Here is a 14,745-nt window from a genome sequence, read left to right as displayed (position 1 = left end):
CGTTTAGGGCCACGCCAACGAAATCCAAATCGCCCAAGGGCAAAGTCTGACGAGGTCAACGAAGTGTTAAAGATTGCTCAATAGAAGTTGTTGACCAGCATGGAACAGCAACGGTCGTAGAGGATGCAATTGCTTTTAGTTTCTACCAAACAGAGCCAGAGATGCAGATGACGGGAGAGGAGCAGCCAGGGCCGGAGGAAGCGGAGCTGCTCAGGCAGTTTCGACGCCTCTTTGCACCCATTTTGGACGACAGCCTGCAGCTGTACTACAAGCTGAATGAGACGGACGACACGGCTGGGGATACAGAGCACATACGGATCCATCAGACAGTGGCGCAGCTGAACGAGCAGCTCACGAGCAGCGAGGAGGAGACAATGGAGACCCACGTAAACAGTCCCTCGCCGCCAGTGGATGCGGAGCTGTTGCCGCTTTCCAGCTGCCCCAGTTCGACGTCGAGCAGCTCTCTGTACGCCATACACACACCATCGCCGGCGGCTCATGCCAGCGGCCTGCTGCTCCTGCCCCAGTGTCTGGACTCGCCTTTGCTGTCCTGCAGTCCCGAGTCGCGCACGATCACCGAGCAGGTGCAGCTGCACAGACCACCCCAGCAGCTCATCGAGGACGAGAACAACACCTCGTGCTCGTTGTCATCGAATCTGACGGACAGCAAGACTCTGGATGGTCGTACCCCCATTGTGGTGTGAGATCTCTCTCTCTCTCTCTCTCTCTCTCTCTCTCTCTCTTCGGATCTCCATCTTCTCCTCTCTCTCTCTTAATCGGCTTTATATGTGATTTCGTTTACACTGTCTTAGAGCAACACAGCAAACAAATAGTGAAGGAAAACAGCTTAATGTTTAAACTAGTCTTAAATAATGTTTGTGTGTGTCTGTTTAAATGTTAAAAGCGTTCATGCGGTGCGCCACTGAAGTTCTGTAAATAGTTTGCAGGGAAATCTGTTTTTGGAATTTAAAGGTATGCTTTCCGTCTGGAGGAAGGACTTCTCCCCTGTGAGGACATACCCCATATTTAGTGGTAGTATTTTTAATTTATTTACAATTTTCTATAATTTATAATATCTGTTTCATGGGCGCTTTGGGAATTTTAAGATGTTTTGTAAATGCCTTTGGCATCAAGCTTATTTTTATTTCTATTTAATTGTATGCTTAACTCTTTGTTATTTTAGTTCAGCTATAAGTATGTGTCACGCGTCATGCAGCAGCACCTCTCGATTGGTCTGATTGGTGCTAGGATGCGTTTCTGCCAGGAATCACTGATCCAAGACTAAAAAAACTTGGTTTTTGGCGTCGCTAGAGCCTCTTAAAGCAGTGTTTTATATTGTATACTTAAATGTATGCCTAGCTTTTAGTTATTTCAATTTAATTTAGCACTTTATAATTTTTCAACGAATATTTTACTGGTTTTTTCCACATTTTCGCCACAGATTTCCCCAAAAAAGTGCAATATTGTCTCTTAAAGAGTTAAAAATACTTCTCTTCAAAAACGCCACCGCATAAGCGTAATCCCCATGTGTGTTTTGAATCATTTGAGTTTTGGCTTCTCAAACATACACCCACTCATTATCCCAGCCATCAACCATAATCTTCATAGTTTTCGAAACCAAAAAGCAGCATTGAGCAAATATTTTTCACTTCGTTCGGATCGCCAGGAAGTTGATGTATATCGTGTGGATAGAGTGGAACAGCAGACAGCCAGATGAGATGGCCTGGCGACTCATAGAGTCCCCCCAGGGCCCCTTAGGGATTTGGCGTTAATAAATTATTCATTTCTCTCATGCACCTAGCGAAACTAAAGGCATATTTAATTCACGTTTTCCTTGTTGTCAGTGCACCCATTTCATAGGACATAATTTTCTTTGCTTTTTAGGGAAATTCACTTGATTTACTTTTTGTCATACGATCTATATACAATACATAGCCCTTAAGCATAGCAAAGAGAGTCGATTTTAGTGTACAAGAACATAAATATACATACATATACCTATACTATATACAAATATATATATAACATATATATAAATTGGATTTTTAGCGTACAATTTTAAACTGATTAACTGTTAACAGGACCGCAATTTCTCTCCATACAGTTCATGAAACAAAAACAAAAATAATATATTGAAAAAATCAACAATTTATGGCATAAGTTAATGTTAAATTACAAATATTGTAAAGAAAACATCTGGCAAGATCAAAAACCAAAACAAATTAAAAATAAATGTTATAAAAACAAAGGAAGAAATTACTTGATTTTACAGTACGTTTCATGGCTATAAGAGCCAGTGAAAGGGATTGGAAGAGATTCAGGAGTTTAGATCTAGTAAGAATGGGGGTCCCCCTTTGCCCGCGGACACGTTTGAAACTGGAATCGAAAAGACACTTCCACTTCCAACCAACGATAGCATTTTGAGGCTCTCCTTAGGCATTCGTTTAGAGGAGACACTTCGTGGAGTAAAAACCAAAGGAAATCCAACAAAACAGACACTTTTTGCTTCCACTTGACTCGTTTTGCTCACGTGCCGAACGTCTCTTCTTTACAGGGTCTTCGTTTCTCTCCGATCAGCCCTCAGCACGAAACAGAAAACCCGAGAGTACCAAAAATACGCCTTCTGTTGAGAGAGTCAAGGGTGTGCTTCTTTTTTCTCTGTTCTTTCGGGTTTTTTTTGTTCGAGCTTTTTACAGCCTAGCTTTCTGTGGCCTTTACTTTATTATTTCTATAGAGACAGCTTCCTTGCATTTATGCTGGCACTCCTCTATCGTGCCGAAGTTATTCTTGTTCGGTTTTCCACAGCCGCCATATATCCACCTTTCGCACTCGTTTTTAAAGAGATAATAGGAATATCTCGGAAAATGGCCATGGCAGGTAAAACCATCGGTGCCGTGACTGGCCGGTTCCAGAGCACAGATCGCTGCGAGAGGGAGTGTTTTAGCTGAAGTATAGTCCCCATTATCCCTTTGTACTCACGATCCTTGAGGGCCCGTGAAAGCCCAGACAGGGCCGCGATGAGGACGACGACGGAAATTAACGTCATTTTCTTATAGGAACTGCTTCTTTCAGATGTTGCGGAGGGACTTGTGTTATTTCTATCTCAAGGCGGGGTAAGAATTAGTTCTGGAAAGGGAATCAGCATCGTGGCAAATCGATTTCGTAGCTGAGGCCATGCCAAAGACGCTGCTGGACTGGACAGCCTGATAGTTGCTAATAAATCTCTGCTATGGTCTATACTAGTGTATATTTCGATTTGAGGCTCTTTCGCCGAGTGTACAACTTTCTGGCTTAGATTTAGACATGGAAAATGTGGACGGAATGTGTTTCGTTATAAAAAAGTTATCCTTGGCTTAAAGTGTAATAAATAAAGAGAAGTGGGTAAAGGCACTATTGGTGGCTGTCTTTTTTTGTCGTTTGTGGTAATCCTCCTCTTAGCTGCGATGCAGAATCCTTGCAGCGGCGCCCATCAACAGGAAACCCAGCAAAAGTTGCAGAGATCCGTGCATTTGTAGCAGGCTAGAGCCATTGCAACTGTCGTTGGAGCAATAGCATTCCTCCCAGTACACGCCGTTCTCATAGACGCCCCAATTGCAGACGCCCGTCACGCCCGTATCCGAGACAGAGGCACAGCGACGTATCACCTGACGCCAGCGTCCGTCCCCTGGGGAGAGAGAGAAAACAACCATTAAACGATGGATATCCTAGAAGTAACAACGTGAGATGCTAACATATGAATCCCCTGGGCCCCTGCTGGACCACCTTCATGCAGAAGGAGCCGGGCATGTGGCTCTCGTCGCTGTTGCATTCGATGGCAATGTGTTCGGTGCGATTGAACTTTTTGTAGGCGCCGCAGCTGTCGTGACCCTTGCGGTCTTGGTCCGAGGAGCACTGGTAGCAGCGAATGGCCCAGCTGCCTGTAAGAAAAAAAGTAATGAATCTCAATTAACAAACAAAACACCTGCCCCAAGCCACACCCTAAGCGGAGATTATGGATGTGGCGTTGGGTTTTTTGCATAACCACCTACCGCACACGGCCAGCGAGAGCAATATAAAGGCACAGCGCGTTATTCTGGACATGGTTGAGCTTCGTATGCTTTGTGCGTTTCAATTAACTTAGCTAAAATGGGGATTTAAACTAAATAAATTGAAAACAAATGGAATGATGTGACCGCGGATTAAAATATACAGTCCGACCCTCAGAAATATACCGTCCAATTTTAAAACATACCGTAAATATACTGACGAACTCAAGTTCTATTGTACAGAATATTATTAGTCACTTAACTTTAAACGATTGCTGAATCAATTTTCTACTTAACTGGCTGATTCTTAATACTTGCTTTTATTGGATTTTGCGTAAAATACAACAAATTTGTTTGCTTTAGTATTTTATGTGGACAGTGCTACCAGCCTGTTGCAAAAAGAAGCACACCAAGACAGCCATCGATAAGAGCACGAAAACTATCGATACCAGCCAGCATTTTTTGGGCGGTGTTCGCATTTTGTTTTCATTAATTTGTTGTTTGCAGAGGCCCCAAAACGAGTTAAAACCATCAGAAATATAGACCGTTCAGCATGAAAACCTTTGAGAAATGCGTTCTGGGTGCTGTACTGCTGTGCTTCCTGCTGCAAACTGGTAAGTGCCCTATGAGAGCCACCTGCGTCTGCGCCGCGAATATTTTATTAATGCCATAAAAATGTTGTCTCATGTGATTGACCACAGCCCAGGCCATCAAGTGCTGGGACTGCCGCAGCGACAGCGATCCCAAGTGCGGCGATCCCTTCGACAATAGCACCCTGGCCATCACGGACTGCCAGCAGGCCCCCGAACTGGAGCACCTGAAGGGGGTGCGGCCGACGATGTGTCGCAAGATCCGCCAGAAGGTGCACGGCGAGTGGCGTTACTTCCGCAGCTGTGCGTACATGGGCGAGCCGGGCATCGAGGGCGACGAGCGCTACTGCCTGATGCGGACGGGCAGCTACAACATCTTCATGGAGTACTGCACCTGCAACAGCAAGGACGGCTGCAACGGCGCCGGCCTGCCCCGCCTCGGGCTGGCCAGCGTCCTGGGCGGCACCCTCCTCGCTGTCCTCGTGGCGCAACTCTTGAGGCAATAGCAATAGCCCGCCTAGCCCTAGCCAAAACTAATGTGTAATTTTCAAGTGCCTTTTCCAATGACTCGAATCGAAAAACAAAAAAACTTAAAACTTGGAACTCGTTTCCGTCCATATCTCTATGCCGCACAACACACAAAACATTCCGTATATCTTAAGCTCAATGTTCGAATCTCGCATTTTTGTCTGTCTCTATTTTGTATGCAATTTTTACAAAGAATTCTTTAGTTTAAGGATGTGAGGGGCCTGCACCTGCAAATTGTATTGTATTTGTATTGTATTGCCCCCACGAAAAGTAGAACGTTTTGTAATCGAAATAAAAGATTGATGTATACACAAAGATTTGGGATTGCTCTCAGTTTTCAGAATGTGTTTAGCACTCGAGCCTGTTCAAGAAGTACCAAGAGCATAGCTCTCTAGCCGAAGAGAGTCAAGGATCTGTGTGTCATTCGAATTAGAAGCCTGAAAGGATGTTTATTTGGTACTCAGTCAGTATATGCATAAGTAATCCTATGATTTGAGAGTTAAACAGCTGTATCTCTCTCCGAGTCGACCAGCTAGGAGACCGAATGGCAGTGCCTCAAGGACGCGCTTAAGGATATAATTGGACCGAACCAATTTGGACATATCGAATAGACATAAATAAATTCAAATTACTAAAAAATTATGTATGAATACAAAGAATATAATCATTTTAATCGCACCTGTTTCCTACACAAATTTTAGGCAGACCTCAAGAAAGGTTGCCAAATACATATCGCGTCTGGCTCAGATCGGATCAATATTATAACCAGAATGAACAATTCAATTTTCCATGGCTACGCTACCCCCTTCTACGCGCTTACTCCTTCTCTCTCACACGCAATCTTCCTCGCCCCGTGTGCGTCGCCTGGCGGAGGGAATCGGGATGCAACGGCTAATCTTGGTGTGGGAACAGAGAGAGGGAGAGATGTGCGATCCACGTTTACTGGGAAACGACAAGGGGACCCGTCTGCTTGGCGGCATCGCGCTGCTTGACCACAATCTGGTTGGCGATGCGATCCAAGTCACGCTGTCCTGTCCTATGGAGCTGAGCTTACGGCCACCGTTTGGGTGCTTCTGGACAAGGCGGGCGTAGTCGAGGTCCTGGAGACCCTTACGGACAGCACCGTCAGCGGCAATGCGATGGGTGGACACCGCTGCGCTTGCGATCACCATAGATCTTGGTTATGAAGCCAACACAAGCAGGACTGCGGTGATACAAATGACGCAGGAACGAGGTGCAACGCACATAGAAGCAGTCGGGATCGTAAGGGGACAGTTCCTTGAATTTGGCCGTCTTCATGATGTCCATCTGGTCGGGCACCTTCAATTTCCCAGTCTTCTTAAGGAAGATGGCAACAGCCTTGGTAACGACATGCCCTTCCTGTGACACCTGGCTGCTTTCTTGTTAAAGCCAAGCGAAATGTTGTCCAACCTAGAGTCGAGGTTGAACAGGCGATCCTTGGATGTGATTCTGCACACAAAGGATATTGCCCGCGACTCGTGTTCTGAGTTGTGAGTCGCCACAGCAGCCGCTTTGCAAGGATGCACATGCAGATCAGCAACATGGGTTGTAAGTCGTCACCATCTGAAATTATAAGATTGTCAGCTACAATCCTCTTGCTGATGGAAAGGGCGGGAAGGGCAGAGCTCAGACAAAGGCGGCGGTGGCGGCTTGGGACGTACCACCTTGGACACTGTCACCGGTGCAAATGCTGGCTGCGCAACAAAGAGTTTTTTCTGAATGTTGTTTTGATTTACGATGATCTCCATCTCTTTATGCCATCTCTTTAGACCACTGTTCCAGTAGAGACACCTGCAGAGCTGCAAATTGGGCTATGGGAGAACTGCCATAAGAGTTATGTAGGTTGTATCATTCGACCGAAAGTACACTCACCCTTCACCTCCTCGGAATTGATCCGACTGATGGAAGAAGACATCGGAGCCTTTGTCAGCGTGGTTTTACTCAGCTCGTATGGATCCATTTGGAAGCCAGCGCCTGCAATATTATCAAATATGGCTGCCCGTTTGGAGACCAAGCCAGGCCCGATGATCGCCAAACAGCCACGTTCGAAGTGGAGTCCGGGCAGGGCCTGTGGCTTGGCTTGTCTGTTTTATAATTTGATTTGCTTATTTACTTTTTCAGTTTTTTCATGTTTCTGCTATGCTTCTTGTGCTGCTTCCTTCTTCTCTCTCTGTCTCTGATGACTACCATTTTTGCTGCATACACACATGTACGTACTCTTGTGTGCATGTGTTGATCGCTGGCGCGCAAATTGTGTTTCACTGCGTGTGCATTTCCTTGCTTTCATTGGTTGTTTGTGTTTTTGCGAGGCACTCAAAGTATGAATAGGGTATAACGGTTAGAGAAAATGTATGCAACAACCAAAAATATGGTTTACAAATACAACAATTTATGCATATACATTTATGTGCATATACAATTTGGGATATGTTTGTCATCTCCGGCTCGAATGAATGCAGAAACTAATTCTAGTTCAATGAAATTGTGCAGTTTATGGTCTTCTCATAGCAACCAAGAATTGGTATCGGGGTCGAGATATGTAGGTGATAAATATGATTTCCAATCATGGACAGAGAACGATTAGCCCATTGTCGACCAGAGGGTAGTTAAATACACTACACTTAACTTACGAATCTTGAATAATTTTAACGCAGCTCAGGTAAGAGATAAGAAGTTAAAAATATGGATAGGTCTACAGATCTACAGGAAAAATTCTTATTATTATTATTGGTATTATTTTCCGCGATTTAACTCAAGGCGTTATCCGACTTAAAAAAAGGGGTCTTAGTGGGCTAAGCTCGTTTCTTCATCAGTATTTACGGTATATTTTAGTATATTTATTGTGCTTCCGATCTGTGCGCGTCGCTTAAATGTTTTAAACTTTGTCTTTGCGTTGTAAAAATGGAAAAAGCAGTGTTAAAAGTTGTCAAAGCGTGTATAAGTGCAACATTAAATATTAATTTATTGAAATTCGTTTGTGTCGGTGGTTTTCGCAGCGTAATAAGTGTTTTTAGACAAACCAAGTCCAGTTTGGCCGCCATCTTGTGTTTTTGTGGATATACCTTTCGTTTCGTCGTGAACGTCGTTAAACTTTTTTTTTGAGACTAAATAAATAAGCTAAACCAAAAAGACGAGAATGGAGATAGATATGGAATATGGAGAGATGTGTTTTGAAATTAATATTGTAAATGCATCAGACATAAACGACTTCTTAATGCGAAAAGTCGACGCCCTGCAGCTTGAAGACCAAAGGTAAATATGCTCCCGAATATCTATTCATATGTGTGCTTGTTTTTCCTTGATTTTTATTTCAAATCAATTAACAATTTAAACAGGCCATTCATTTGTACATTCTGCTGATATTTGATCATGTGTTGGTGTGTTTTCCTATGCAAAGTGGGCGGAATGTATGCATGTGTTTTATGTGAGAAACATCAGAGAAACTGCCTTGCGAAAGGGACGTGCAAAAAAAGGGGCAAGAACTGTGATCACACACACGGTGAGTGTGTGGGTGTTCCCGACGAACGAGGCAGCAAGAGTTCATCGGCGTTGGGTAAGAGGAGACGACAAGAAGTAATTCCGTTAGGCGAGTTCGTATGTGGGCAAGAGATGGCATTCGGATTGTGTGGTGATGGGAGTTACTGCTGTGGTAATTTTTTCCCGATACTTACTCGTATCGTAGCGTATTCCGATAATAATAAATACACAATTATAAATAAATCAGCAGCTCAATATTAACAAGGTAAATATAGTGATCTAGGATTTTCTCCTATTTAAATGATGAGCACAGTATATATTTGCCATATTTCGAATGAGAGAAATCCATTCAAACTCAAATATTTTTATGATCACGACTTTTTGGTATTTCCGATATCAAAGACAGGATTTTCCTATTATGAATAGTATCGAAGTATCGATTATCGATGCCCGTACGAAGTACCCGCTACGGCAGCGCTGCGTTGGGCTTTCCTCTTCCTTTCGTTTTGTGTCTCCGATCTGTTCGTGTCGCTTAAATATTTTAAACTATTGTTCTGTTGTAAAAGTGGAAATAAAAGTGTTAAATGTTTGAAAAACGTTCATAAGTGCACAGTCGAGTACTTATTTATTGAAAATCGTTTGTGCAGGTGTTTTTAGCAGCGTAATTAGTGTTTTTAGCCAAACCAAGTCCCGTTTGCCGCCATCTTGTTTTTTTCCGTGTGCACGGTCTTTTTATTTCGTCGTGAACGTAGTTTTAAAGTTTTTTGTGAGACTGAAGAAAACAGCTAAACCAAAATGACGAATATGGAGATAGATATGGAATACGAACAATTATCTGTCGATTGCATAAATGAATTCTTGGCTCGAAAAATCTGGGCCCTGCAGCTTCAAGCCCGAAGGTAAAAATGTTCCCTTACATCAATTCATATTTATAAGTTTTTTTTCCTTCTTGAATTTTATTTAAAACCAATTAACAATTTACAGACGCCATTAATTTGTACATAGGTATGTGTGTATGTGTGTTTGCACATGAAAATGCATTTTTATTCGTTTTTGCTCATTTGTTGAGTTTTCCCTCACAGCGCCATCTGCAAGGCGAATACCGCCACCAGAGCCGTTGCGCTCAGGGCCAAAAACCGGGACGCTCCAGAAGCATTGCACAGATCCCCCTTGCAGGTGAAGCAGCTCTCCACCTGGCGGCTGTGTGTTACCGTGCACTCGTTGTCCTTCTGCCCAATCGACTCAAAGTGGCAGTCGCGGGAGACAATGACGCCGGCGCGGTCTGCAAGTGTGGAAAATATTTATTAGAAAAGTGTGGTGGGGCGATGTATGTGTGTTGGTGTTTTTCATGTGCATAAAAATGCGAATGAATTGTGAGGTTATGTGCGTCGTATGCGAGGAACTGGCGAAGAGAGAGAGTGAGAGAGATGGCAAGTGTCCGAAGAGGGGACAAGAATTGTGATGCGTGTCTGTGTATGTGTGTTGCAGATAGAACGAGACGGCTACTGTTCGTTTTCGATGCGTAAAAGAAGAGGACAAATAATTCTTCCGTTACGCGAATTCGAATGCGAATTAGAGATGGCAAATTCTTGGAAATGGTTAAAAAGCGTTATGGGAAATTGTGTTAGTGATGGAAGTTCGTGGTGGCAAAATCCTCTATCCCGATATTTTGCTCATATCAGCGCGAACAAAGCGAGTCTGCCCCCTGGCAGACCCCGGCTCCCTACTATATATTCTATTATATTACATATATTTGATTATATTTATTTAAATTATTTTATTCAACTATGCATTTAAAATATTGAATTCTCTTTTGACATATTGCTATATATTTATACATATACATACATATATTTATTTCTATTGATTAAATTTCATGTTTATGGATTTTATAATATGAAAGAACTTTGCGCCTGAATTACCCGTGTCTATTCCCACATCCTATATAATATACAGTCTTGTGAAAATAATAAGAAAACATGCACCATGGCAGCCCCATACCATAATTAATCCCCTCCCACGTCTTTAATAGTTTTAAGTGATTCAGATTTGTGTTTATTGGTGTAAACACATACCGAGTGCCAAAGGCAGGGTATATGTACAATATTATATTTTCTCTCATCCGATCACAGGATATTGCTCCACAACGACTAGCATCATCTTGGATACAAATTCTTTTTCAATAGAAAGGGTATTTTACGTGATTTCTTTGGACTTAAGGGTTGTTAGAATGCTCCGAATCATCTATTGATGCCCGCTGATTAATAGTCGATCCCTAATAATTCTACCCGGTTTAAAACATTGAAAAGTGGAGCAGTAGAGTGAACATCGAAATTTCTTGTTTAATTTTTAGTTTTGTGTTTTTTGGATTCCAGTTAAAGTGTTCAAAATGTGCGTGGACCTTGTAGACTGTGCTGCGTCTGGGGCGACGTCTAGCTTCGCCTATCAATCTCTGGAATTGGTTCAGCCTCTCAGACTGCGCCCTGCTCGTCCAATTTTTGCCCGCTCTACGGCCACATGCAAATTACTGAACAACTGAATGACTTCTTTCCTTCTTTTGGCTTTCGATTATTATTTAAAAATATTTATTTCTGTTAGGTTTGGCTGCACTATAAAATACGAGACCTTAAGCTTACGGATAATCATTGACGTGCCTGCCTTATGGCTGCGTAACGCACTGTGCCTGCTTTGCATTGACTTTTTGTTTGCCATATGTTAATTGGAACTCGGGGCCCGACCTTCCCCAACCCCCCCCCCCCGAACATCATCTACCGTTTGTCGACGGTGACATCACGTCTTATTAAATTGTTGACGTTTTCCGTTCAAGGTGCGTGCCAGTGCGAATGTTGTGTGTGTGTGTGTGTGTGTGCTTTGGAATTTGTATGCAGGGAAGAACTTAACTTCAGAGACAGATTTCACTTACCGCTGGTGACCACCTTGTTGCATTTGGTCACTGGCTGGAGCTGTTCCATGGTATTGGGCCTGGCCGCATTATCGCAGTCCACCTGCCGCACGTTGGAGCCAGCATCGATCTTCTCCTTGGCGCAGTTGGGATCCGTTAGGGACTTGCATTGATAGCACTTGATGGCCGCCGCTGTGGAAGAGAGAGGGAGAGAGAAAGAGAGATAGAATTCTCGCTTGGATTACTTGATTCCAAACACTCGAAACGAAAGCTCTGTCAAGGTTGGGGGGAGATTTGAATTTGCTTGTAACCAGTTTGAGCGCCCCACCCCCCTCCCCCCTTCCCCACGATTCCATTATGTAACGCCAACACAAATTCTCTCACTCTTCCCCGGATATTTATTTGTGTCTTTTTTTTTTGTTTCGCTATGAAGTCACTTTTTGCTTATTTTTGTCTTGGCCAAATGGTATGGAAAAGTACGTGAATATTTGTTAAATGGATTGTTTATTGTTTTCCTCAGTTTAAGTATGTGATAAATAATGGAATTTGTTTTTTCTTTTTTAGTAATTCATTGCACAACCAGATTGATCGATCTGGGGAGCATTTTTGGTCGGATTTTTGATTCTAAATACGTTTTATTGTTGAAAATATTCCACTGTATGTCTTGAAACCTGATTAGGGAGCATTTTTTGAAGATTTGTTGTCTTTAAATCTGGTTTTGACTTGTCTACAATTCGGGTCTCGGCAAAAGGCAGCTTTCTGGTTTCCAACTACAACCTTTAACCCCGCGTTCTTTGTATCCAATTTCACTTTCCAATATTTAACTGGAAGATGTTTTGTATATATTTAAATGCTATTTCGGTTTGAATATTTCACTCAAAAACAAGTTTTCTTCCTGCACTTTCTATGGGGGGGGGGGGGGGGGGGGGGGTGGAAAGCACTCACCCGAGTGCATCAGGCACAAGGCAATAAGCAAAACACCAAACATTTGTTTCCACATAATTATATATTTTTGTTTGTAAAACTTTAGTAATAATATTTTGCAAAAACAAAAGCTCTATAAACTTTTTTGTAGTGCTCTCGGGCTGACGGTCGCTGAACAACTAAAAGCCAAAGGCGTGCTTCGGATTTTCGGGTTCGAACGAACTCGTTTTGAGTGGGCGATCGGATCGTGCAACGAAAAGCTTTTGCATTTCATCTCTCACAAAAATTTCAACGTTTTTTGAGTGAAACTCGGGAACGAGTTATGTCGGCCACGCAAAAAAAAAAACTATTCTGTTGTGATCGCCAGCTTCGTAGGCGGCTGCCCCCGTTTTGTCTTCAATCCATTGATTGTTCTTTTTTCCTTTTCTTGTGTGTTGCTGGGGTGAGAATTAGTTGCGGTCAAGTATTTGGGATTTTTTCTTTAATTGAATTTATTGCTGATGGAATTCAATTGCCAAATGACACAGTTCTCTGTCGCTCTTTGATTTTGCGCTGCTGCGCTGAATGGCAGAGGTGGAATTGGAGAGGTGAAAGATCCCAAAGACAAATTGGCGTACAGTGCGTTTCATTAGCAAACGACAGGCTTCTGTGGGAGGTGTCCTTTGCCCACGGTCACGTGTGACTGACAAAGAAAGTAGATATTTTATTACAAACTTTCGTGCAATGAAGTTTTCTATTACAAGAATATATTTCCAGCACAAATTTCCAACAATTATTTCTGTATTGAAAATTTTCTGTAGAATGAATTATCCTTGAGATTTGCTATTTGAAAGTTCGACTGTATGGTTTTCCGTAATATTGAAAATATTCCATCCCTAATCATCCAAGGATTGACTAGCGGCGGATGCTTCATGGTTGATGAACTATGGTTTTTTAAATCTAGAAATTACACAAAAATAGAACACTTTAATCGGGAATAAAAAACCTACAAAATTGATAAAAACTCTAATTTGTTATTGTTATTATATAAGGTAATTTATGTTTTTATGGTTTATTTATGAGGTCTTGTTTCTTTTTAAGAATTTTTAAGTGGGGTGATGGCCAGAGTTTGCTGTTCAGTGAGTAACCGGCTACCGGGATCTGGGGGATCGGATATCGCTTTCCTTTGTTGTTGCAAGAACTTGATGCCCCTTCGATGCGCCAGTCTCTGGGCGGCTCACTCACTTGCATATTCGTAGACATTTAGTCTTTGAAAATTACATTTTCCTCAATAATTTCTCCTGTAATTTCCTTGCGTTACCTACCGCTTATCTCCACGAAAGTTCAACGACCTGCTTGTGGGTAATCCTTGCCTCATTGTTGTCTCGTCTGCTGTTGCACATTGATGATTGCTTATTTTGTTGCATGTTATTTGAGCAATCGACTCGTTGAAATCTCTACACCCCTCCGCACCCCCCCTGTCTGCTGTCATGGCAATTGGAAATGTTCTTGGCCCGGGCTTACCTTCCGGGCTGGAAGGCAAGCAGCGGCGGCAGTGATAAGAGCAGCCAGGGCCAAAGCCAGTGTCAGTGCCAGGGGAGTCACAAATCCTTTTCAATGGCAAAACCAAGCAAAGATTCAAGTTGGGGCAAAAAACTGCGATTATAAAGCTTTTCTACAACTCCCCTTCCCCCCGCCGCCCCCCTCTCTCGCTGACTCATTTTGTTTCCCTTAAACAGTTTTTGTTTTTTTTTTGCTAGAAATAATTGAATTTGTTGCAGTTTGGGGCTGACTCCAAGTCTAATTTACTTTTCTGCACCTGTAAAAAAGCTTAAAGCTTCTCTTTTTTGTTGTTTGAGTCATTTACGCTTTTGTGGCGAAACGAGTTTCAATTGCGCAGCAAACACAAAAACAAACGTCTATGAGGAAGGGGGGGAATGAGGTAATGGATGGGTTGGGGGGAGGGTCTGTCAATTAGCATCGAACATCGAGTATGGAGATGCTCAAAGAGCACGCAACCTAATTTCTCATGTAAACATCAAATACCTACTAAAAACAACTTCATTTAAAACTGGGCATCTAAAGCGGTTGAATGTAAAACTGTGCATGTAGACGGTTCATCTAAAACTGTACATATAAAAAAGTTCATGTAAAACGGTTCAATGCATGTAAAAGGTTAATATAAAGCGGTGAATGTAAAACTGTTAATGTTAAACTGTGCATTGAAACGGTGCATGTAAACCGGGTGCCGGCAAGGCCCGACTCTCTCTTATGTGCATTGGGAAGGGCGCTGCTGATG

The 14,745-nt window shown here is 42.7% G+C and overlaps 6 protein-coding genes, 1 long non-coding RNA gene and 1 pseudogene across 7 annotated transcripts in view; 3 read left to right on the top strand and 5 right to left on the bottom strand.

Annotated features, from left to right (window-relative positions):
- LOC4817323 (probable G-protein coupled receptor CG31760) overlaps window positions 1-146 on the top strand; it is a 38,925-nt gene extending 38,779 nt beyond the window's left edge. Inside the window, exon 14 of the mRNA XM_033379587.1 lies at window positions 8-146. Within this exon, the coding sequence (XP_033235478.1) occupies window positions 8-50 (43 nt within the window). The 3' untranslated portion in view covers window positions 51-146. The remainder of the gene's footprint in view (window positions 1-7) is intronic.
- LOC117183943 (probable G-protein coupled receptor CG31760) lies at window positions 132-2,145 on the top strand. The gene has a single exon (XM_033379588.1). The coding sequence runs from the start codon at window positions 162-164 to the stop codon at window positions 702-704; it is 543 nt and encodes a 180-aa protein (XP_033235479.1). The 5' UTR covers window positions 132-161; the 3' UTR covers window positions 705-2,145.
- On the bottom strand, window positions 1,615-3,075 carry LOC6903005 (male accessory gland serine protease inhibitor-like). Its single transcript, XM_002132691.3, has 2 exons — window positions 2,980-3,075; window positions 1,615-2,923 (listed from the first exon to the last, which is right to left on the bottom strand). Exons 1-2 carry the CDS (start codon window positions 3,044-3,046, stop codon window positions 2,715-2,717), a joined length of 276 nt encoding a protein of 91 aa, XP_002132727.2. The 5' UTR covers window positions 3,047-3,075; the 3' UTR covers window positions 1,615-2,714.
- A 153-nt stretch (window positions 3,076-3,228) lies between these two features.
- LOC4817277 (uncharacterized) lies at window positions 3,229-4,192 on the bottom strand. The gene is made up of 3 exons (XM_001356722.4): window positions 4,029-4,192; window positions 3,732-3,917; window positions 3,229-3,664 (listed from the first exon to the last, which is right to left on the bottom strand). The coding sequence occupies exons 1-3, from the start codon at window positions 4,078-4,080 to the stop codon at window positions 3,435-3,437; spliced, it is 468 nt and encodes a 155-aa protein (XP_001356758.3). The 5' UTR covers window positions 4,081-4,192; the 3' UTR covers window positions 3,229-3,434.
- A 243-nt stretch (window positions 4,193-4,435) lies between these two features.
- Window positions 4,436-5,460, top strand: crok (crooked). The gene is made up of 2 exons (XM_001356721.4): window positions 4,436-4,639; window positions 4,727-5,460. The coding sequence occupies exons 1-2, from the start codon at window positions 4,579-4,581 to the stop codon at window positions 5,119-5,121; spliced, it is 456 nt and encodes a 151-aa protein (XP_001356757.1). The 5' UTR covers window positions 4,436-4,578; the 3' UTR covers window positions 5,122-5,460.
- A 610-nt stretch (window positions 5,461-6,070) lies between these two features.
- On the bottom strand, window positions 6,071-6,604 carry LOC117183217 (40S ribosomal protein S19a-like; annotated as a pseudogene).
- A 3,049-nt stretch (window positions 6,605-9,653) lies between these two features.
- atilla lies at window positions 9,654-12,649 on the bottom strand. The gene is made up of 3 exons (XM_001356720.4): window positions 12,489-12,649; window positions 11,565-11,735; window positions 9,654-9,923 (listed from the first exon to the last, which is right to left on the bottom strand). The coding sequence occupies exons 1-3, from the start codon at window positions 12,541-12,543 to the stop codon at window positions 9,718-9,720; spliced, it is 432 nt and encodes a 143-aa protein (XP_001356756.4). The 5' UTR covers window positions 12,544-12,649; the 3' UTR covers window positions 9,654-9,717.
- Window positions 12,650-13,502: 853 nt separating this feature from the next.
- LOC117183942 (uncharacterized) lies at window positions 13,503-14,100 on the bottom strand. The gene is made up of 2 exons (XR_004469085.1): window positions 13,772-14,100; window positions 13,503-13,714 (listed from the first exon to the last, which is right to left on the bottom strand). It is a non-coding gene; the product is annotated as an uncharacterized lncRNA (long non-coding RNA).
- Window positions 14,101-14,745: the final 645 nt, after the last annotated feature.

The sequence above is a fragment of the Drosophila pseudoobscura genome, chromosome 4, assembly GCF_009870125.1.
Source record: "Drosophila pseudoobscura strain MV-25-SWS-2005 chromosome 4, UCI_Dpse_MV25, whole genome shotgun sequence".
In the NCBI taxonomy this organism is placed as follows: Eukaryota; Metazoa; Arthropoda; class Insecta; order Diptera; family Drosophilidae; genus Drosophila; species Drosophila pseudoobscura.
Note: the sequence above shows the minus strand (reverse complement) of the source record. Positions and strands in the feature narration are given on the sequence as shown.